Source organism: Mustela erminea, chromosome 3 (assembly GCF_009829155.1).
Source record: "Mustela erminea isolate mMusErm1 chromosome 3, mMusErm1.Pri, whole genome shotgun sequence".
Lineage (NCBI taxonomy): Eukaryota > Metazoa > Chordata > Mammalia > Carnivora > Mustelidae > Mustela > Mustela erminea.
Genome location: NC_045616.1, coordinates 61,600,736 through 61,624,050, shown reverse-complemented (window position 1 = coordinate 61,624,050; position 23,315 = coordinate 61,600,736). Strand labels below are relative to the sequence as shown.

General features: G+C 38.5%; 1 protein-coding gene across 1 annotated transcript in view; it reads right to left on the bottom strand.

Moving 5' to 3' along the window:
• TBCA (tubulin folding cofactor A) overlaps nt 1-7,290 on the bottom strand; it is an 81,386-nt gene extending 74,096 nt beyond the window's left edge. The window contains exon 1 of the mRNA XM_032335891.1: nt 7,113-7,290. Coding sequence (XP_032191782.1) covers nt 7,113-7,165 — 53 coding nt within the window. The 5' untranslated portion in view covers nt 7,166-7,290. The remainder of the gene's footprint in view (nt 1-7,112) is intronic.
• Nucleotides 7,291-23,315: the final 16,025 nt, after the last annotated feature.

The window sequence follows — 23,315 nt, the reverse complement described above, 5'->3', positions numbered from 1 at the left end:
TTTTAGGGGAAATAGGGCATCACTGCCTCAGCAGTTTACAGAAAGATGGCCATTATGAAGTCCTACAGCTGACTCAAAAACACAAGCTTCATATTCCTCCTTTCTCTCTCTGCAGCCAATCAGTGAACATAACAACCAACTAAAAAGCTCATTTTTGTCACAAGTTAAAAGAAAGCAAGTTTCACAGTCTCTCTGGGGATCAGATCATTCATCTTTATGTCCTATATCCACATTGTTTATGTATCTACAGAATGGTGGTAATGATAATAATGACCACAGTTAACATAATTAAACATTTACTACCAATCAGAGTTTTGGGCCAAATACTTTTACATGATTACCTTATTTAATTCTCCTAATGACAATATGAGAAAGGTATGTCACTAACCCATTTTTCAGCTAAGAAAACTGTGGCTTTTAAAGGTTAAATAACTTGCCTAGGGTTCCATATGTAGTATGTATTAAGTGGAGCCTGGGATTCTATTTGTTTAACTCAAACTGTAACAATAAATAGCTATAGTAACTATTATACTGTCATACTGTAATTGATTCAAGGGCTCCCTATTGCTTATTGTATCAAAAAATCCTTACAGAATAACGTTCCATTCATTCATTTGTTCAATGGAAAGACTTCTGTTGAGTATTTATTAAGTGCCAACACTTAACACTTAACACTAAGTGACTGAAGATGTCAGTTCGGAGTGAAGCTGCTAAATAAATGACTTCTGGATCAGTCATATGACTGATGTTATTTAAAAATAATCTCTAGGGGTGCCTGGGTGGCTCACTGGGTTAAACATCCAACTCTTGGTTTTAGCTCAGGTCATGATCTCAGTGTGGTGAGCTGCACACTCAGCGTGGAGTCTGCTTGAGACTCTCTCTTCCCTCTGCTCGCTTGCTCTCTATAATTTTTTTTAAAGTTTCTCCTAAAAAAACAACAAAATAAAAATCAGCTCTACCCTTTTATGAAGATGGTGCTGAAAGCTAAGAAGGAAGCCCCTGTTCTTCCCAAAGCTGAAACCAAAGCAAAGGCTTTGAAGGCCAAGAAAGCAGTGGTGAAAGGCATCCACAGTCACCAAAAAAAGATCCATCAGTATGTACCTATGTTCCAACAACCCAAGCAAGACTCTGCGTCTCCGAAGGCAGCCCAAATATCCTCAAAAGAGTACTCCCAGGAGAAACAAGCTTGATCACTATGCCATCATCAAGCTCCCCTGACTACTGAGTCAGCCATGAAGAAAACAGAAGACAACACCACATTTGTGTTCATTGTGAATGTCAAGGCCAACAAGCACCAGATCAAACAGGCTATGAAGAAGCTCTATGACACTGATGTGGCCAAGGTCAACACCCTGATCAGGCCTGATGGAGAGAAGAAGGCATATGTTCGAATGGCTCCCGACTATGATGCTTTGGATGTTGCCAACAAAACTGGGATCATCTAAACTGAGTCCAGCTGGCTAAATCTAAATAAAATTTTTTTCACCATAAATTAAAAAAAACTCAGCTCTATTTGGGCAAATAAAACAGCATCATTATAGGAAATGGAACCCTGGAATAAACAGATCACACATCCAAGCATTTATATTCTAAGGATTGTGAACTAGTTATTATTAACAAAATTTTCCAACTTTGCTCTGCTACAGATTTTCAAAATTTTCTACCAAACAAAAAATGCAATGAAAACACACTCACACGCTCACGTGCACAGACACACACACACACACACACACAGGTCAAAAGATCATTTACTTACACATTCAACTCACAGAATAATATAGCTTGTGTTGGGAAAACCATGGTCATGAGTGGCCTTAAATAACTCCCTTTCCAGCTTGAAGAGACATCTGGTTGCCAGCTGTGTAGCTTCTAAAAGTCACTGCTTGCCAAGTAGTTGGCAGAAGGTGGTGAAGAGCTGACCACCTGCAATCCATTTTGACACTGCCTTTGACCATCGCTTTGGAGAACTGAATACATTACAAAAATTCCAAAAGGAGTTGGCTAATTTCAAGGCAGGAAGTTGGCCATTTTGGCTGAACTTACTTTAACTCAAATCAAAGGGGTATGATGTGGGAGAAGAGAAGATAAAAAAACTACTAAAGCTTACAGGAAATTTTCAGGGCATATCCTAAACCTCTGTCCACCATACTTCTATCCATCTTTATAAGAAGTATATAAACACCTAAAGCTACAGGGGAAAAACTGTAACTATGTCTTTGCAAATATATGTATCATTCCTATTTTTCACTTTTATGTCAGAACAATAAATGTATTCAGTATATACATACAATGTATGTCAATAGAGTATATTATATGCATTATATATGAATATATATTTAATAACATGGAAATTTTCCTTTTATGTTGTTGTTATGTCTGCTGTACACAGTATATATATCATAAACAACTGTATATCAGAGGTAAAGGTATAAACATTTGGGAAGATGCCACAGTTTGGGAAAGGTACTTGCTTTAAAAAAAAAAAATCAATACAATTTCCCCACTGATTCATGATGTAAAATTCTATAATCAAGGCTTGTAGATTTGTAATTATGGTATGTCAGCTACATTTAAACAAGAGTGTTAAAAGATTGTTAAAGTTAAACTAACACAATTGCAGTGTGAATTGTCCTAGTCTCATTCTAATCTACTGGTGTCACTTTCATTTAATCAGAGGAAAACTATGGGCCAATGTCAGTGCTATTTCCAATGCCCTAACATTCTTTGTTCACGCTGGATTTTAAACCACTACCAATCTAAAATGGTTATGAAAAGATATATTTAAGAAAGTATTTTTAATCACTTAATTCACTCACCAGTGGGCTAATTTAGCAAGCTTTACTGAAAATAACTTGGCTTTTAGGTTATTAAATAAACTTCATGTTAAATGCATGACAACAGTTTGTTTTTGTAAAAATATTTCTTGTATTTACCATAAATCTAGTAAAAAATACTTCTTTTATAAACACAAATCTTACTTGGGAATTTATGGTAGACACAGATCATTGAGCTGAAATACCGTATCAACATTTAAAACATTGAGCCTCTATTTTCTTCTACTTTAATGAAAGTTATTTTCTAAATCACTAACAATTTAAACTGATACAGAAAACTACTCTGGCAAGGATTCATATTTACAGGACACAGTTAAGTTTTAATTTAAGTAAGGTACTACATTCAATTCACAGTTGTATTATCAGCAAAGAGCCTTCAAATAAATCATGGCACACAGAACAGTGCTATGTTAGCTAGTTACAGAAGTACTAATACAAATCACCCTGCTTTGACTGACTTTCCCAGTGTTAGCATCAAAAAAATTCTACGTCTTAGAAACCCCTCAACCCCAGGTAAACTGGAACAACTGATGCCACCAAATATATATATTTTATATATATATATATATATATATATATATATAATATATATATTTTAAGGGAGTGGGAGGATTTTCAGTTATGCACTGGAGAAAATAAAAATTGAAGAAGTATTTGCTAACTTCCTCCTAGGGCTTCTACATTAGCTGTGACCCAATGACAGATACCAGTAGGTCTAGCAATCTGCCTGAAACACAGATCTGTAACTTTAAAAAGCACCTGCCAGACCCGAACCCACCAGTACTCATTAAATAATGACTCACATGTGAACAAAGGCTGCTGCTTGAAGAAACTGCACACATCTCTCACAGCCATAATTAGCTCTGGAAAAACAATCCTGTTACTGGGAAGGGGGTATTTAAGGAGTTCTCAAGAGGTTCAGTACAAGTTAGCCCCATTGCTGTCCAACTCTTACAAACCATTCCTAGTAACTGGACTCTTCTCTTGTTTCTAGGGTTCTAATCTCTCTCAAATTCTATTTCCAGCAATCAGATCGTTTCCCTTTGTTACCATATGAGATAACTAAGTTTCTTTAGGTCTAGGGTACCATAAGGCTTCTGCCTGTTTCTGCAAGGCCTTCCCTAAAACCCTTAGAACTTGCTTCTAGGGCTGGCTCAGTGGGTTAAGCCTCTGCCTTCAGCTCAGGTCATGATCTCAGGGTCCTGGGATTGAGCCCCACATCGAGCTCTCTGCTCAGCGGGGAGCCTGCTTCCCCTCTCTCTCTGCCTGCCTCTCTGCCTACTTATCTCTCCCTCTCTGTCAAATAAATAAAATCTTAAAAAAAAAAAAAAGAAAGAAAGAAAAGAAAAGAAAAGAAACTTGCTTCTACTTTGCTAACATGGCTGCCATCACTGGATTGCCTTTACCATTTTGCCAACACACTGAAACTCTATTTATTCATTGATTTCTCTGTTGCCAAATACATCATCTACTTACTGCCTATTTCCATACTCTAGTAACTTTCCACCTCTCTACTCAGATTTCTTACTAAAACCCACTATGGGGAACTTCTGGATCACCTGAAGTATTTAGCAGATTGATTAGACACTAAACTCTAAGAATTCACCCTCCCTAGGAGAGCCACCGATACTTAACTCTAGGACTAATAACTAGAATATAATTCTAATGGTTCTCAACTCCTGGAGGGAAAAACTGAAGTAACTGGAGACAGGAATGATGACTTTAAATGTCCTCTTTCAAATAGATCTTAGGACTTCTGAAGGGAAATGAGGCTATGGGAAATTAACATCTGGCTAGGAAAAAAGGTGCTGAGAATAGATATTGGGTTTTAGACCACTGCTTTAAAAAAACCATTGAATTTGTTCACAAAACATGTCTGAATCATAAAACTACTCAAGAAGTCTCTGAAACTAAATTTGGAGGAGAGAAATGCATAACTTTGAAGGCCTTATTATTATGAAAAATTTTAAACATATACAGAGAAGAACAATGAAGCCCATGATTATTCCACCCTAACAATTATTAATATGTTCCTGCTGTATCTGTGTTACCTACTTTTTTCTTTGCTGAAGTAAAATGTGTAATTTTAAAAATAGGACACTAAGACAAAAGATGGAAAAAGTCATAGTAAAATAACTTTCCAGCAAAAAATAACAGAAGAGAGACAGGGAACAGTATTTATGGATTTAGATGGTTGTCTACTAAGGTAAAATATAAATAGTGAACAGTTAAAATAGAAGTTTTAGGTTTTCTAAAGAATTTATCTTTTAGTACAACTGGGGAAGCTCTACACTCAACTATCATTAGAAAAACTACGAAAAAAAATGTGTGGTAGACATTTCCGTTAATTTATAAGCAATTTGAGTAAATACGTAAATTTTAAGTAAATAGTAAATTACAAAGGGGTTTCACAAAAACGATAAATTTTTTGTACTGAAGTATGAAGAATCAAAATTAAAGTTTGATAATGCTCTACTACTGAAATAAATTGAAAACTAAACTTTATTTCCATACGCACTTGATAATTTTTGAAAGCCAAAAAATTTAGATTATTATTTAAATGGGTGTGTTTTTTCTAGAATATGTATTATAATCATATAACTACTAGAACTAATTTTATAAACTAGTGTAGACCATTAGGATGAGAAAGGACAAGATCATACAGGTAATTAACGGAAAACTACCATTAGAAGTCATTTCTCATGACTTTTGGCCTATGCTGGTACTTCTGGCAAATAGAGTTACTAAAACGACATAAACAAAATCTAGCAAAAGTGAACAACAGAATTCTAGGATGAGTGATAGTGCAAATTATTTATATTTTCAATTATACATGTCAATTTCCCTCCTACTTCACATATCTTTAAGAATACTCTTTTAGAGCATTGCAGTTTAAGCAGTTGTAGATCAGAAACTTTGGATCTTTTTCCCTGTTCTGCCATTAACTAGCACAAGTTTAGTTTTTCTACTTTAACTTCATTAAACCTCAGCTTCTCATTTGTAAAACACGTACGCAAACAATATTATTAAGTTAACATTTACTAGCCACTTGCTATTTGCCACATACTGTGTTAAACAGCATAGCAGGCACTGCTTCCAACAGGTGCATGAGGTGGCTACTAATTCCATTGTACAGATGGGGCAACTGAGCCACGGCGCAATGTAAGGCATTCAACAATACATAATAAATGGCAGAATCAAAATTTGAACCCAAACAGTCTCACTTGAGAAAAGGCTGTGCATTTAAGTACTATTCATAGAATCTTCCTACTGCCGTAACAATAAAGCTAGCCAAGAACAGTGCAATCCTGTGTCAAGCCTCAGAGGCTGTATCTCAGTAAGTGAATTTATTCTTCCCTTTGCCTGTCCTTCCTCCGGTGGAAATACCAACAAAGGGAGGAAAGGTAGGCAAAGAGGAAGAAGCCAAACGGCTAGGACCAGACAATTTATTTCTACTGCAAGATAACCTGCTTCTTCTGGGGGCTGTTCATCTTTTTTTCCGAGAATGCCCCATCCAAAAGTTTGATTTCTCGGGTCTGAACCATAAAAGTCTAGTAAGTATTGAAGTGTCTAACAGCACTCAGAATTACGGCCGATTACAGGACTGGCCTACCCAGGATAGTTATTTAAACAGCATCCCACAAGCTCCGGGGCGAGCTTCGGGGAAGCTGACGCGGGAGAGTTAGGCCACACAAGTTTGATGAGTGTGCTGGAAGTTCTCAGAGACTGGGAGTCCCGCCTGCCATGTTAGATCACAGGGCCGCAACAAGGCCTCCTTTCTGACTAGGGCCCGGATTTCGGCGTCCCCTCTAAAGTTTAGAACGGGCTTGCGCTTCCACCTGAGGGCTGGTAATGAACTGATCCGCCTCCCCCCAGTCAAGTTGGGCAGGGAGACCCGCGGTGCGCGCACACCGGAGGCAGGACCCCAAACCGCGTCCTCTCCGCCTCCGGGCCGCCGCCCCTCCAGCTCCTCGGCCGCCGTTCCCGGGTCTCCCCAACGGCCGGCGCCCGAGGGGCGGGGCGCGCCGACCCTCACCGCCCAACCGCTAGGTCTGTCCTGGAGAAAGGCAAGGGAGGGGCGTGTCCCGGCCCGCGGACTCAGGCTCCGACGCTTCCCTTACTGCGTCCCCACCCTTAGCCCCGCGGGCCGCCGAGACCCAGGTGAGGCCTGGAGTCCGTAGCCCGCTTCGGGCCTGCGGAGGCTCCGCCCAACCTCTCGGGCCGCCATAAGGCTAAGGAGACGAGGCGCTGGCGTGTGCGCCGCTCACGGCTCCTTACCGCTTCACCACGCCGGTTTTGATCTTGATCTGCCTCACGCGAGGATCGGCCATGATCCCTCGAGCGCCGCGGAAAGGAGGGGTGGAGAGCTAGGGTAACCGTGGAGAAAGACGGCGCGTAGGAGGTGGTACTGCCGGCGTAGTTGCCGCGACCTCGCGCGCATGCGCAGACCCCGGCGCGGCCCTGCTGCGGGCCACACCGATGGGCGGGGTCGAGGCGGGTGGATCGCGGGCCTGGGGATGGTCACTCTCTGCACCTGCTGTCATCCGCTTCCACCCACTTTCCCGCTCGTGGAACCTGTCCTCGTCTCGCTTGGACAGCCTTCCTTTTAGTGTTTGAACAGCCTTTCTTTTAGTGTGGACACAAGTTACACTTTCCCCGGTCTCCACAGCCTGGGCGTTGTGGGAAACTTCAGTATCTTCTCCGGTAGATTGGTTGGCCATAACATTGCTTTGCGAAATTATCTACGTAATGGACAGAATGACCTAAAAATTGTATTAAGGATTTTTTGGTGTCATCTGGTGTCAAATGGGACAAAGTAATGTATGTTTAATAAATAAACTACCATCATGCACTCAGTCAAGAAAATCTTTACCCTCTACCTCGGACCTTTGCAAAACATGTTTGCAAAACATGTAACTCACAAAGGAAATAACTCTAGGACTTATTAAAATAATCATCACCACTTGGTTATCTTAAATATTCAACTTAAAAATTTATTTGGCATACCAAAGCTTGGGCTTGGTGGTCATACAAACCAACTGACACTGGAGCCAATTAAACAACACTGGGCACATGGGCCATTTAACCTCACTGCTGAGCCCACTGCCTTGTATGCCTTGTATGCAAAATGGAAATCATGCCCACTTTACAGAGTAGATATGAAAATTAAATCTCAGTGCCTGATGCGCAGTAGATACTCCACTTTTGACTCTTGTTTTATACTTTCAAACAACATGTCTGTTGCATAAAGAAGTGCACCTCCACACAGCCTCTTCCTGATGAAGTCCCCCAAAGGGTGCAGAGCAGAGACTCTTTTGTTTTTTTATTTCTTGGTATCATCCTTCAAAGACATCTACCCTACCCGATTGTCTTTCCCATTCCCTACACTTGATTTCCTCATTCATGGCTAGGTCTGGAACACTCTCCCACCCCTGCCAGTGCAAGACCTTTAGTTTAAATCCAGGATCAAAGCCCACCTACTGGAGAAAGTCTGCCATGACTGATCTCTCCCGATTCAATGCTGCCTGCATGCTTTTGAATCAACCAATATTAAATTTTATTTTTAGTGTATTTCTTCTAAAAATCATTGTTTGAGGGGCGCCTGGGTGGCTCAGTGGGTTAAGCCGCTGCCTTCGGCTCAGGTCATGATCTCGGGGTCCCAGGATCGAGTCCCGCATCGGGCTCTCTGCTCGGCGGGGAGCCTGCTTCCTCCTCTCTCTCTCTCTCTGCCTCTCTGCCTACTTGTGATCTCTGTCTGTCAAATAAATAAATAAAACCTTTAAAAAAAAAATCATTGTTTGAAAGTCCTTCAAGATCCAGGTTCCATACACAGCAGATCTGAAGTTCAATAAATAATGTCAACCGACTGGTGGCACACTGAAACACAATTTCAAGTGACACAGCAAATTTATGACCTACTGGTGGGGGGCAGGGGTGGGGTTCCAAAACAAAACCAAAAAATAGCAGACTTAAACCAGCAAAATGCTATGGTTAGAAATCTAATCAATAATTAATATTAAGTTACTGGGAACCCCTTTAAGGCAAAGAAACAACAGCAGCCAAACCCACAAACCAAAAGATTGTGCAAGTAGGGGTCTGGAACTGTCAAGGATCTCCCTTCAGTTACGCAATAAAAGCCATGTACTCTTCATAGTCTTTTTGCCTTGATTTCCAGAACTTCAGAGCTTTTTCAGGAGTTTCCCTTAGTCTAGGTTATCTGATGTAAACACTGACTGTCTTTTCCAACCCCAATTCCATATCTACCCTTTTGTCCTTTCTTTCCTTAATTTTAATGATTTTGTATTTGTGACTTTACTGTAAACCAGTAATTACTATAACCCAAAGACAGCTGCTGCTGCTGCTGCTGTGTATACCCAGGTCCATGCCCAGGCCCTTAAGGACAGTGTGTGTTTACCTGTGTCTGTCTATATTATATTGTACACTCGAGGCTATGGGTTAAGATCATGGAGTTTGGCCCCACCCTTAAGGATAAGGAATCAGGGGCGCCTGGGTGGCTCAGTGGGTTAAGCCGCTGCCTTCGGCTCAGGTCATGATCTTAGGGTCCTGGGATCGAGTCCCGCATCGGGCTCTCTGCTCAGCAGGGAGCCTGCTTCCCTCTCTCTCTCTCTCTGCCTGCCTCTCCATCTACTTGTGATTTCTCTCTGTCAAATAAATAAATAAAATCTTAAAAAAAAAAAAAGGATAAGGAATCAGGGGAAATTGTCCTAATGTCAGGAGTTTACAGTAGTGGTTAAGAACATGAACTCTGGCCCTGACTACCTAAGGTCACATCATAGCTCTGCTTCTTACTGTATAAAATTGGACAAGTTATTAACCTCTCTATGCCCCAGTTTTTTCCTCTTTAAAATGTGGATGATAATAATACCCACCTCATCAGTTTGTTATAAAGCTTAAAATAAGTTAACATTTTTAAAGTGCTTAGGATAGTGCTGGTACTTAGTAAGCCCCATACAAAGTGTTCATTAAATAATTAAGTAATCTGGGAAAGAGGTTCTAAACAGAAAACTAAGAACCCAGTAGGATGCACATTCATAGGAATACAGAAATGTACAAAATGTACAAAATGGGGCACCTGAATGGCTCAGTCAGTTGGGCATCCAACTCAGCTCATGTCTTGATCTCAGGGTCGTGATTCAAACCCCATGTTAGGTTCCAAGCTGGACTACTTTTAAAAAAGGGAAGAAAAAAAAGAAATACAAACTATGTAATGTACATTTCTCACTGTTTGGTGTCCTTTTGTTCTGCTACCCCTATACCTTAATTGGGCTGTTTTTAAATATTCCAACCTGGGTCTTAGGTGAACTATAGGAATGAATCCATAGGAGACTCTGTAAGGGATACATTTATCAACATTTGAGACAGAGGGTTGAGGAGATCCCCCCAAACTGGAGGAATCTGTCAGAGCAAGAAGAGGAAAATGTAGTTATCTCCTCTCTGAGTGTCAATTCTTGCGTTGCTGATTTTGGAGGGTTGTGGTAACATTTCACTAAAGAACACTGCAGATTCCCTCACAAATAACTAGTTGTTTTCCCCATATGTCTGCAGAGCTACAAACTCAGTCTCACCATCCCTCCATGCCATTCTCTCCCAACTGACTACAAGCTCCTCAAGAGAGGCCACATACATTCATCTTAGTCTCCTCAACACCAAGCTCAATGCCTAGTTCTTAAGAGATGCATAGTAAGTATTTTCAGAGTTAAAGAAAAGTCAAATATGGGACTGAGATAGATTTCTAATTTTGACACAAACCAAAGACTGGTCATGTCTTTACCTTCCTTGAACTCTGAGACAACCTGTACTCAGTGAGACTTATATAGGCCTAACATGCAGTTGCTCTGATGCTATACTTCTGTTGAGTAGAACCAAGTGGCCAACTGGAGAAGACATCCCTGGAGAGATCATTTAAATAAAGGAAGTACTCCTGATAGAAGTACATTTTTGTGAAGTGCCTCTGATAATTACGTCTGGGTGCTGGTAAGACTTGAAATGTTTCCCTCATCATTAGGAATTACATCTCTTCTAAAGAGATCTAGAAGATCCACTTTCTTCTCTGCTACTTGTACATTTTTTTTTCAAATTCTCTTGGTCCTCCTTCTAACTGGAGCTACTGTGGTGGCATCCAGCCACACTCAGGCTTTGACCAGCATTGCAGGACTGCAATCTGGAAGTACCTTGCTTACTTTAGGCCTAGGCCAGAGACCCACAGACAAGGGAGAGACACATGGGAAACTTCTCGGTACACATGTGTGTACAACCCAGTTCTTCAGCGGTCTATAGATCAAATGCTCCCCCTCGTTAGCTCTCCACACAGTAAACATATTTCATAAATCTCTTCAGTTGATCCCATGGAATCGAATACCAATCACCTGTAGCAACTGGCAAACTCAATAAACCACACTTGCATTTCCTTTTCCTCTTTCCCAGTTTCTTTTATCCATTGCTCACTCCTGGCCTTGGAATCACTTTCCAAGTAAGTGGGGTAGTAATATGTTGCACTTGGGAATACTATTCTGGCAGATTAATCAGGTGAAGCAGAACACAGCAGCTTTGAGCGGGGACAGAGCAAGAGTGGGGCTCTGTATCTAGTTTGGGCTGCAGGACAAGCTCCCCTACTATTTGCAGCACACAAACCAGGAGATTCAATGATGCTGACGCATCTCATGGCTAAGGATACTGTGTGGAGTCTCTGGTAAACCTGAAGAGCAGAAAGGCATATAGGTCATGCCTACTGTGGCAGAGAAATACTCACTTTTTAAAAGACAACCCAGAAACACTGTGGGCCCTAGGAAAGACTTACAATTAATAATGTGCCACCAAGAAATTAAAGGGACGAAGCCACCAATTATCAGAAGAGTGTTATCGGATTCATTATGGGTGGGCATAATAGTAATCCATTGTGCAAAAATGGTACATCTGGGATTGAGCCTGGGCAGATCCAGAAGTTACCTGTGAATTCGTAGGACCTTTAATTCTGTTAGTTTTACCAACACATCTCCTTCAACTCTATGGCTTCCCTGGGGGTTCCCTTCAACCAAAGTTTTGTGATGGAAGAAGGAAATATGGACCTCATTCACAGATGGGTCAGTACAATAAGTAGATGTTAACTCTATAGGGACTGCTGCTGCATGATAGCCCAGTTAGAGGTTGCCCTAAATGACACTTAAAAAGAGAAATCTTCTTGCTGCAAAGTGGCTAAGAGAGCACTTGGTCAGTGGTTTTATATTGAGGGTGTGATAACTTTTGGGGTACTTTTTTATGCAGCAATAGATAACTAATGCAGAGACTATGCATGGACTCCTTTTCCTAGAGGCTGACCTAGTTGCTGTCGTTGGTGAACGTCTAACCTACCAGCAGTAGAGACCAATACTGAGCCCTTGATATGGTGCCATTCCAGGAGAAGACTATCTGGTTGAAAGCTTGATTACATAAGAACCCTTCCTCCCTGGAATATACAGTGTGGCAACCAGAGTACAGAGTACACTTTTCAGGTCTACCTTTAAGAGAATCTTCTGTGTGAAGCATAGTTAACTGTCAGCCTTGAGCTTCTACACCTTTGGATCCATGTATTTACTCCAAGAACATGCTTCTCTCCCAGACAGTTACTATGCACAGCAGTGGTATCAGAGCTAGATGATTCCTGTCCAAGGTGGGATTCCTCTAATGGGAAACCTTTGCTCAGGAATGCCCCATCAACCTGGGAGGACTTCACAAGAAAGTCACTGAAGTCTAAAGCTCTTTCTACCCAAACTTTCCTTCCTTCCTTTTCACAAGGGTCAGACCAGATCTGTATTGCAGTCTCAAGTTTCTCCCAGCTCATGTCCTTCACATGTGTTTCCTTCAATAGATCCTTGCATGTCTAATCCTATCTTGGTTTCTCCTTCTTGAAGGATCTAAATTGATATAGACAGTGATCTATCCTTACCAGAATTGACATTTACTCTAAGTAGGGATTTGCTTATTGACGGAGTATCACACTCAACATTGCCTGAGATCGGAGAAGTATAATAATGGGACCACAGAATCCTCTGATCTTACTGTATGATTCATCACCTAGAAGCAACCAGTTTAATAGAAAGATAGAATAACCTACTAAAGACTCAGCTAATGTTACAACTTGGTTGGAGCTTTATTCCCCAGGATATGACATATGCCCTGAATAGCTGATATACTCTACCTCAATACATAGAATACATGGAATGGAACCAAGAAACCAACTGATGAAGATAGGAGAGGTACCTTTTACCATCACATCCAGTAAACTGCTTGTGGTATTTGTTCTTTTTGTCCATATCATCTTAGGCTCTATTAAAGTTCTTGATTCCATGGAGAATGCTTCCACTATAGGAAATAGTAAAAGTTCTACTGAATTTGAAGCTATGGCTACTATTGGATAGTACTATACTATTGCTTTGGGCTCCTTATGTGAGTGGACTACTAGGTCCCTTCCCCCACCAAAAGAAAGAACTTACTCTACTGGTAGTGGAAATTGATCCCAAATACCATGAGGATTTAGGGTTATGACATCAGAGGAGATGTAGGGAAGAATGTGTTTGGAACTTAGGGCATTCCCTAGGGATGTTTTCTTAAGCCATTACGTTTTGGTAATTGTCACAGCAGCAGTGGGAAACTAATATACCAATTGTCAACTGATGTCACCTGTGACCCAGTCTTCTTTTCTTTCCCCGTGTTTCTACTAATCCAAGAGGGTTGGCCAGGGCATTAGACATATCACTTCTGGCTGAACACATGACTTCTTAGGAATTCATAGAGGAAGGTCTGGTTGCAGCTCACCATGCACTGGGCCCTACCCAAGGTGATCTGACAGAATGTACAGATGGTGAACATACGCATGACCCATGACCACAAATTCTTCTGCAAGTATCAGTACAAATGCTCACATATGCTTTCTAAAAGACATGCACAAGAATGCTCAGGTAGGATTATTTATAATAGCAAAAAACCAGAAACAACACAATTCTTGGCTTGCTTTTCCACCTTTTGGGTGGTATATCAGATGAACAGAAGTTCTCAATTTTAGATTTTGATTTTAGCAATCCAGTTATGACATTTTTCCCTTTATGGTGTGTATTCTTCATTCCCTATTTAAGAAATCTTTGCCTACATACAAGGTCATAAAGATATTATCTTGTCTTTTATTATAGATGATTTTTATCTTTCACACATTTACACCCACATTCCACTAGAATTCATATTTGTGTGTGGTGTGAAGTACAAGTCAATAGCAAATTTTTTACCATATGAATTCATCACTTTTTAAAGCCTTCCCCATACTGTACTTCCTGCTCTGTTTATAAATTATTAGTAGCATCTATAATAGACACTACTAACTGGTCTACCCAATGTTCATTCCCCAAACCCTTCTTCCTTGCCTGCTCCATTGCAGGGCCTATTTTCTCAACTTCCCTTGTGACTAGAGGTCTCCAGGTAAACAGTTCTGGATAATTACATATAAGTGGGATATGTAGGTAGTTGCTGGAATTGATTTGGATATCTTGATAAGAGTAGTAAAGACAGGGATCTGCCTTATTCCCATTCCTTTCATGAAAGTAGATGGAGGGGTGCCTGGGTGGCTCAGTGGGTTAAGCCTATGTCTTCGGCTCAGGTCATGATTTCAGGGTTGTGGGATCAATCCCTGCATCAGGCTCTCTGCTCGTCAAGAGCCTACTTCCCCCTGCCCCCTGCCTCCCACCTCTCTGCTTACTTGTGATTGTTCTCTCTCTCTCTCTCCCCCCGGCAAATAAATAAATAATTTTTTTTTTAAAAAGTAGATGGAGTAACTGAAATTAAAACATCCATCTTTCAATCATAAGGAAAAGATAAACTTTTCAGAGACACCATCCTGACATCACTGAGCTACTGTCTCAGAACCAAAATCAAAACCAAAACCAGCAGCCGTACGTTGCTACTCAGGTGATAAAAACAAATCCTTATGTATTTATGCTATTCTTTATGGGCTTTCTCTTACTAGCAGTCCAAAGGACTTTCTAACTAATAGAGAATCCATTAGAATTCCATGGATATGTCTCTGCTGGGGGGAGGGGAAGATATAACCATTGGATCTTTGGAATATGTCAATGAAAACAAAAACATCTCCAACTGTGGCTTCGATAATGTGTTGCATTCTCATTGTATACATGTAGTAAACATGTAACTTAAATGGCCACAGTTCACAGAGTATGAATGTTGGATGGCTACATGTTTTAGATAATAAAAATTCTCTACAGGCATCGAGAGAATATAATCCTTTTGTCAGTGACTTAGAGAGGGCCCTATTTACAGCTGAACAGGTATCTGATATAACAATTCATTGTTCTGACACATATTGCAATCATGATGTGCAGTTTTTAATGCATCATGTTACATTAGCTAGGCCATAGTCTAATACCGTGTAACATAAATTTTGCCAAAAGGAATGACATTACATGACACTGACTTTTAAAAGACACACACTATTTTTTCAGATCACATACCTTTTATCCATGAGTGCCCAATTCAAAAATCAAGCTGGCAGACAAAAGTGGAGTGAATGTGTAGCCTCAAAGCAGCATATTTATCTTGAGTAGTTTTGCACATTTCTACCTGTAGTCAATGATTCCATTCCATTTTTATGTTGAAATGCATGAGCAACATTAATGGACCTTTTTTTGTCACCTGAAGTAAGACTTTTATTCAGGGTCAATCAAGAGAGACCTGAAAGGTGTTTTTGGATTTCACGCTATGGGTAAAGTCTTTTTATGTGTTTATCATGAGCTCTATGACTGTTCTATTTGAAACTACCACAAAATATTTATGATTGGTTTATTTTTATCCTATCTATGACTCTTTATTCTTTTCAATAAGATTTCTTTCTTAGGTGTGAAATATTTTCAGTTGTCATTATGTATTCTTTTTTGATAGCAATAGGAAATGTAACACGAAAAAGATAAGGATTTTGGACAACAGATTACAGTTTCTAGATTACCAAAAGAATACTCTAAATACTGGTTCACAAAGATTCATTCATAGAGGTTTTTAAACTTAACTTATTTACTTATTTTAAAAATTATCTTCCAACAGAGTTTTTGCTTATTGTAGTAAACTATGTAAGGCTTAGAGAATTCTTCTTAGTTTATAAACCTAACTTCAAAAAAAAAAAATCTGTGAAAGCTTACTAGGATCCTGCAGAGTAGTCTGGCAAGAGGAAGGCAGACTTTTTGAAATAGGTTTTCCCCCCCAATATTTTAAATTAATATAAAGATATTACTTCTTAATTGAAGACAGAAATTTCATTTAAACTTCTACAACTTCCAATTCTAACATTACTACTCTAATATTTAATTATTATGTTGTTATTTAATTATAACCACAATTACTTCTCTTCCCTTATTACCACATTTTTTTGTACATGATGTGTGGTGGGTGTGATTGCCATTTAATCATATAATTGAGATTCTTAAGAATTCTTTTCCTAAAAGAGTTACATGCTTCCAAATGATTTGGAAACTTTAGAGCTGATAGAATTCAACCAATTTCCTTGGATTTTTAGCCACATAAGAAATCCAAATAATGGAATTCAATACAGTTGAACTCAGCAAAACAAATGAAAGTCTATATGACACCAATTAACTGATTTCCCCCCAACTTTTTACTCAAATGTTTTGGCATTCAGCCATGCAGTGAAGTTCCTGAAATGATTAAAAGCAAGGATTTAGAACTTGGCTAAGATACATTCTTACTGGATAAATGTCAGTAACTAATTCTGAGACTCCATTTCCTCAACTGTAATGTGGAGATCAAATATCTGTCACACAACAAGTACCTGGGTGGCTCAGTCAGTTAAACATCTGCCTTCAACTCAGGTTATAATCCCAGGATCCTGGGATTGAGCCCAGTCTCTGGCTCTCTGCTCAGCAGGAGCCTTCTTCCTCTCCCTCTGCCCACCCCACCACCACTCATGCTCTCCTTTCCTCACTTTGCTCTCTGTCTCAAATAAATAAACAATCTTTAAAATATCTGTCACACAGGGTTGTGCTTGTTGTGAAAATTATTTAAGACAATGTATATAAAGGATCTAGCACAATGCCTGGCACATTGTAAGTACTCAATAAATGGTAACTATTATTATTATCCTTACTCATGTAGGCAAAGAAAAAATTATCCAGAGTTGATGTTATTTAGTAAAATAATAAATCTTTAAAATAATAATTTATGATAATTAATAAAAATAAATTGTGGAGCAAGTTTATTTTTTTCAATATACTTGCAAAGAATTCTCATAGAAACCACTACTTATCTATAAGTGAAGGTTTAAATTGAGATATGAATATCATAGGACTGATTTTCTGCAAACAGTAAGTGAAAGGAATCCTCACAAGCTAAATCTATTATTGATAATTTGCAATATCGAAATATCCTTGAAATGAGTACATTTAAAATATTCCACGGTGCATCTGGGTGGCTCAGTTGGTTAAGCATCAGACTCTAGTATGTTGTTTTAATTGTTTAACATATATTTTTTTAATTGTTTAACATATTAAATAACACTAGCATAAATAAAATAGATGGTAGGTTTACTTTGCTCTGTTAGGTTCCAGAAGCCTCGATCCCTCTGAGTTGTTCCATGCATGCTCTAGGATGCTGCCCTTTCCTGCCTGTTCCCAGATGGCTTGCATTCCAGCCTCACTTTCCATGTAAGGGCACAAACTGGAAGATACTTGAAAATGCTTCTGATCACATCCCCATTGGTTGGAATTTAGAATTTAGTTATACGGCCACACCTACTTACAAGAGAGGAGGAAAAATATAGTCTCCAGTTGGGCCACCTTGTGTCCCATTAAAAGTCAGGGATTCTATTACTAAAAAAGAAGGAAGAGGAAATATATGAGGATAAGTAGAAGTCTCTGTCACAGGCCTGCTTTGGAATACAAAATATCCCTGATTCCACTTGTTTCAGTATAAGAGAGAGATATGTAGGTTGGAAAAGAGAGATATGTAGGTTGGAGGCAATGTGCATGCCTGTAATCACAGGCCTTTACCAATTACCACACTTTCTTGATTATTGCAACTTTGTAGTAAGTCTTGAAATCAGATAGTATGAGTCTTTTGTTGTTCTTTTTCAAAATTCTTTTGGCCCTTTGAATTCACTGGCTTTTACATCTAAATTCAGAATCTGCTTGCTGTTATCTAAAAAAATTCCTGCTGGAAATTTGATTGGGATCACATAAAATTTATAGATCAATTTGAGGGAAATTGACAAGTTAACAATATGGAGTCTTAGAATTCATGGATACAACATATTATCTTCCTTGACTTCTTTCATTTGTATTTTATAGTTTTTAGTATATAGATTCTGAATGTATTTTGTAGTATTTACAGCTAAATATTTCCTTTTCTGTGTGTGCTCTCATAAATTTTAAAAATTCCAATTTTTAATTGTTTACTGGCAAATATATAAAAATGACTAATTTTTATATATTGTTCTTGTATCCCGTAATATTGCTAAATTAATTTATTAGTTTTAGAATTTTTTTTTTTTAGATTCCATGAATTTTCCTACATGAACAATCACATCATTTGCCAATAGAAACAGTTTCTATCTTCTTTTCTACATACTGCCCTTATTTTTTATCTTAGCATTCAGGTTTTCTTTTTTAACCATTAAGTAAGATGTAGTTATTTTGCAAATATTCTTTGTCAAGTTCAAGAAATTCCTTTCTATTCCTAGTTTTCTGAGAGTTTTGCTCATTAATGGATGTTCAATTTTGTCAAATCCTTTTTTGTTTTTTGCATCTATTGAGATGATTGTGTGGATTTTCTACTTTAGTCTGTTAATATGGTGAATTACAATGGTTGATTTTCAACCAATAAGTTGAAATTATAAGTTGAAACAGCCTTGCAGTCCTGGAATGAATATCACTTGATCATGATGTATTATCTTTCTTACATATTCCTAGATCTTATTTTCTGACATGGTGTTGAGGGGTATTTGTCTGTAGCTTTTCTTTCTTGTCTTATCATTTTCTGCTTTAGATAATGTGGTAATTCTGGCCCCATAAAATAGCTTTTCCACCTCCTCCTATGTTCCAGAATAAAAATAAGTAGGAATGGAATTAAAATTAGGTAGAAATTTTTCTCTTTAAATGTTTGGTAGTATTCACCAGTGAAACCATCTGAGCCTAGAATTTTGTTGTTGTTGGAAGATTTTTAACTATAATTTCAATTTCTTTACTAGGTGTAGGACTATTCACATTACCAAATTCTTCTTGCATTTTGGTAGTCTGTGTTTTTCGGTGGAATCATAAAATATATGACCTTTTGAATATGACTTCTTTCTCTTGGCATAATGGTTCAAGGCTCATCCACATTGTACTATGTATTACTATTTCATTCCTTTTTAAGGCTGAAAAATATACCATGTATAAATGTACCATATTTTGTTTATCCATTCATCAGCTAATGAATATTACAGTTGTTTCTCTTTTTGGCTATTGTGAATAATACAGATAAAAATATTCATGTACAAGTATTTGTTTGAATATGTGTTTTCAATATCCTTTCTCTTTTTATACCTCACCGTTCTGGCTATATGTTTATCAATTTTTCATCCCTTTCAAAGAGCTAGCATTTGGCTTCATTAACTTTTCTATATCATTTTTTTCTATTCTTAATATCAATGAGTTCTGCTCTTACCTTTACATATTGGCTTTATATGCTGGGAAACTGCTAAACTCACTTATTTATCTTAGAAGCTTTTTATTCCGATTGCTTTTTGTTTAACTTAATCTTCTTGGTTTTATAAGGGGGAAGGTCAGATTATTGTTTTGAAATCCTTCTTTTGTTTCTAATATGAGCATTTTTAATATAAGTATATTAACATTTTTCTATTAGCAGTTTTTAGGAAAAAAGATTAGTTTTACTTTTTTAAGTTTTTAATTAAATCCCAGTTAGCTAATATACACTGTAATGTTAGTTTCAGGTGTACAATATAGTGATTCAACAATTCCATACATCACCTTTAATATAAGCATTTTCTAATATGAGCATTTATAAGTGCTATAAATTTCCATCTAAACACTAATTTAGCTGTAGCTCACAAATTTTGTTGCATTTTTATTTTCACTCAGAGCAACATTTTCCAATTTCACTTGAGATTTCCTCTCCGACCTGTGGATTATTTAGAAATGTGTTATTTAGGGATTTTCCAGATTATCTTTCTGTTACTGGTTTCTTTTCTTTTCTTTTTTTTTTTTTTTAAAGATTTTATTTATTTATTTATTAGAGAGAGATCACAAGTAGACAGAGAGACAGGCAGTGAGAGAGAGAGAGAGGAAAGCAGGCTCCCCGCTGAGCAGAGAGCCTGATGCAGGACTTGATCCCAGGACCCTGAGATCATGACCTGAGCCGAAGGCAGCGGCTTCACCCACTGAGCCACCCAGGCGCCCTCTGTTACTGGTTTCTAATTTAATTCCCTTATAACAGAAAACACACTTAGTATAAATTCAATGTTTTTAAATGTGTTAAGGTATATTTCATAGCCCAGAGTATGGTCTATCTTGGTGAAAGTTCCTTTTGCACTTACAAAGAATTGTATATTTGGAGTGCCTGGGTGGCTCAGCAGACTCAATAGGCTTAGAAGTCAGAGTGTCTAACTCTTGATTTAGGCTGAGGTCATAATCTCAGGGTGTAAGATCCAGCACTGCTTTGGGCTCCACGCTGGATGTGGAGACTGTTAAGGAGTTTCTCTCTCTCCCTCTCCCTCTGCCCTGCCCCCTCTCTAAAAACAAAACAAAACAAAACAAAAAACAAAGAATGTGTATTCTTGTATCATGGAATGGCATGTTCTATAACTGTCAATTAGATCCAGTGACTTGATGGTATTGGTCAATTTTTTATATCCTTGTTGAATTCTTCCTATTAGTTCTATTTATTACAGAGAGAAGAGTGTTATAGTCTTCTATCATTATTGTATGGTAGTTATGAAGCTCTGTTGTTAGGTGCATTCACATTTAAGACTGTTACATCTTTTTAGTATATTAACTCTTTTATTAACCTACAAATCTCCCTTTATCCTTGGCAATTTTCTATGCTCTAACTGTGCTTTGTCTTATGTTAGTATATTAATTCCCTCTTTCTTTTGATAGTGTTTGTACAGTATACCTTACTCTATCCTTTCACTTTAATTACATTTGAAACGAGTTTCTTATAGACAGTATATATTTTGGTTTTGCTTATTTGACCAATCTTTGTCTTTATATATATTTGGTGTGTTTAGACCATTTACATTTAATGTAATTATTGATAAGGTTGGATTTCTATTTTATTACTTGTTTTCTATTTGTTCCCTTCATTTTTTGTTTCTCCATTTTCCCCTTTGCTGTTTTGCTTTCATTGTTTGAACATTCTTTAATATTTTTAATTTATCTATTGCCATTTGGGCTATAACTCTTCATGTCTATGTGTTTATTCATTCTAGGGATTATAAAATACATACCTAGCCACTTATGGTCCACTCAGAGCTAGTATTTTAGCACTTTAAGAAAATGAAGATGCCTTACAACCATATAGGTCCTTTTATATTCCCACTTTTATGTTACAACAGCCATATGAATTATGTTATTCACAGAAAATGATGTCTACTAGTCTGCTTTCTTAGAAGATAATTTACATTTGACAGAAGAGGATAATTAAGAAAGTTGTATGAGGGTGCCTGGGTGGCTCAGTGGGTTAAGCCGCTGCCTTCGGCTCAGGTCATGATCTCAGGGTGCTGGGATCGAGTCCCGCATCGGGCTCTCTGCTCAGCTGGGAGCCTGCTTCCCTTCCTCTCTCTCTGCCTGCCTCTCTGCCTACTTGTGATCTCTCTCTGTCAAATAAATAAATAAAATCTTTAAAAAAAAAAAAAGGAAGTTGTATGAATAAGGCAAGACAAAGAATAGAATGGAGGTTTTACTGGTGGAAATGTGAAGACTGCAGCAAGGGATCCTGAGTTAAATGCTTTGGATACACAATGCCATTTGATCCAAGCAACTTTGGTACAGTGCCTGGAGAAGAGGAGAACAAAAACAGACAATTATTTCCACAAACCCTGCCTTGAGCTACATCTTTGTAAACTAGACCTATGATGGGAGGTTCCAGCTCTCAGGGAAAATGAAAATTTATGCCTTAAGCAGGTGATTCTCTGGAAGAGTAGTACTGATGTGATATGATGGTCAGGGTCTGGAAACAGTCAAGAAAAATTCTTGAGATGTCCTAAGTGCAAAAAAGGTGGTTTTATTAAGCACAGGGACAAGACCTGCAGGCAGAAAGAGCTGCACTGAGATTGTGAGGAGTGACTGCCCAAATCAGCATGCACAGCCTGCCACCTGCTCAATGCCAAGTCAATACGCCTTCACCTCAGATTGCTAAGGGCTCAAACTGGCACTCTTCCCCTCAAATTCCAGCCCCTGTGCTCAATTTCATGCACAAAAGTGGGCATAACTATAATAGCAGAATGAAGCAACCCAAACAGTGACACTAATTCTATGGAATATATAATGGATAAAAGGAGTGTGCTAGGCTGAGAACATCACCAACAAGCACAACAAAGAACAATACAGGGGCACCTGAGTGGCTCAGTGGGTTAAAGCCTCTGCCTTCAGCTCAGGTCATGATCCCAGGGTCCTGGGATCGAGCCTCACATCGGGCTCTCTGCTCAGCATGGAGCCTGCTTCCTCCTCTCTCTGCCTGCCTCTCTGCCTACTTGTGATCTCTGTCAAATAAATAAATAAATAATCTTAAAAAAAATACATACAGCATGATTCTGGTTAGTAAAATAAACAAACCTGGGAAAAATAAAACAAGATGAAATCAGAGAGGGAGACAAACCATAAGAGACTCTTAATCTTGGGAAACAAACGGAGGGTTGTTGGGGCAGGGGGATAACTAGGTGATGGACATTAATGGACGCTTGATGGAATGAGCACTGAGTGTTCTATGCAACTGATGAATCACTCAACTCTACCTCTGAAACTAATAATATGCTATATGTTAATTAATTGAATTTAAATTTAAAAAGGAAACCCGTCCCGCCAAAAGAGTTGGATGCTTAACTGACTGAGCTACCCAGGCACCCCTCAAACTGGGACATCCTAAACAGATCCAAAGCATGTATGTTCCTGAGCAATATTCAACATTCTAAGCCAGAATAATTACACAAAGCCACAATTTTTTAATTCCAGTTTTAGTTTAAGCCTCAGGACTGGCTTACTTCTTTGAAATACCAGCAAAACTAGTTCTTCTCTTGGAGGCAATTTTGGCTAAAAACTATTCAAATTCAAAACATGTCCCTGAGTTGTTCTTCCTTTGCCCTTCAGGCAGCCCCATGACCCTCCCAGAAGTAAGCAATTGTTGAGCCATGCTCTTTTCCTCTAGACTATCCTTTCAAGTCTCTCCTCAAGGCAAAATAATAACCTTTTGACATGTCAG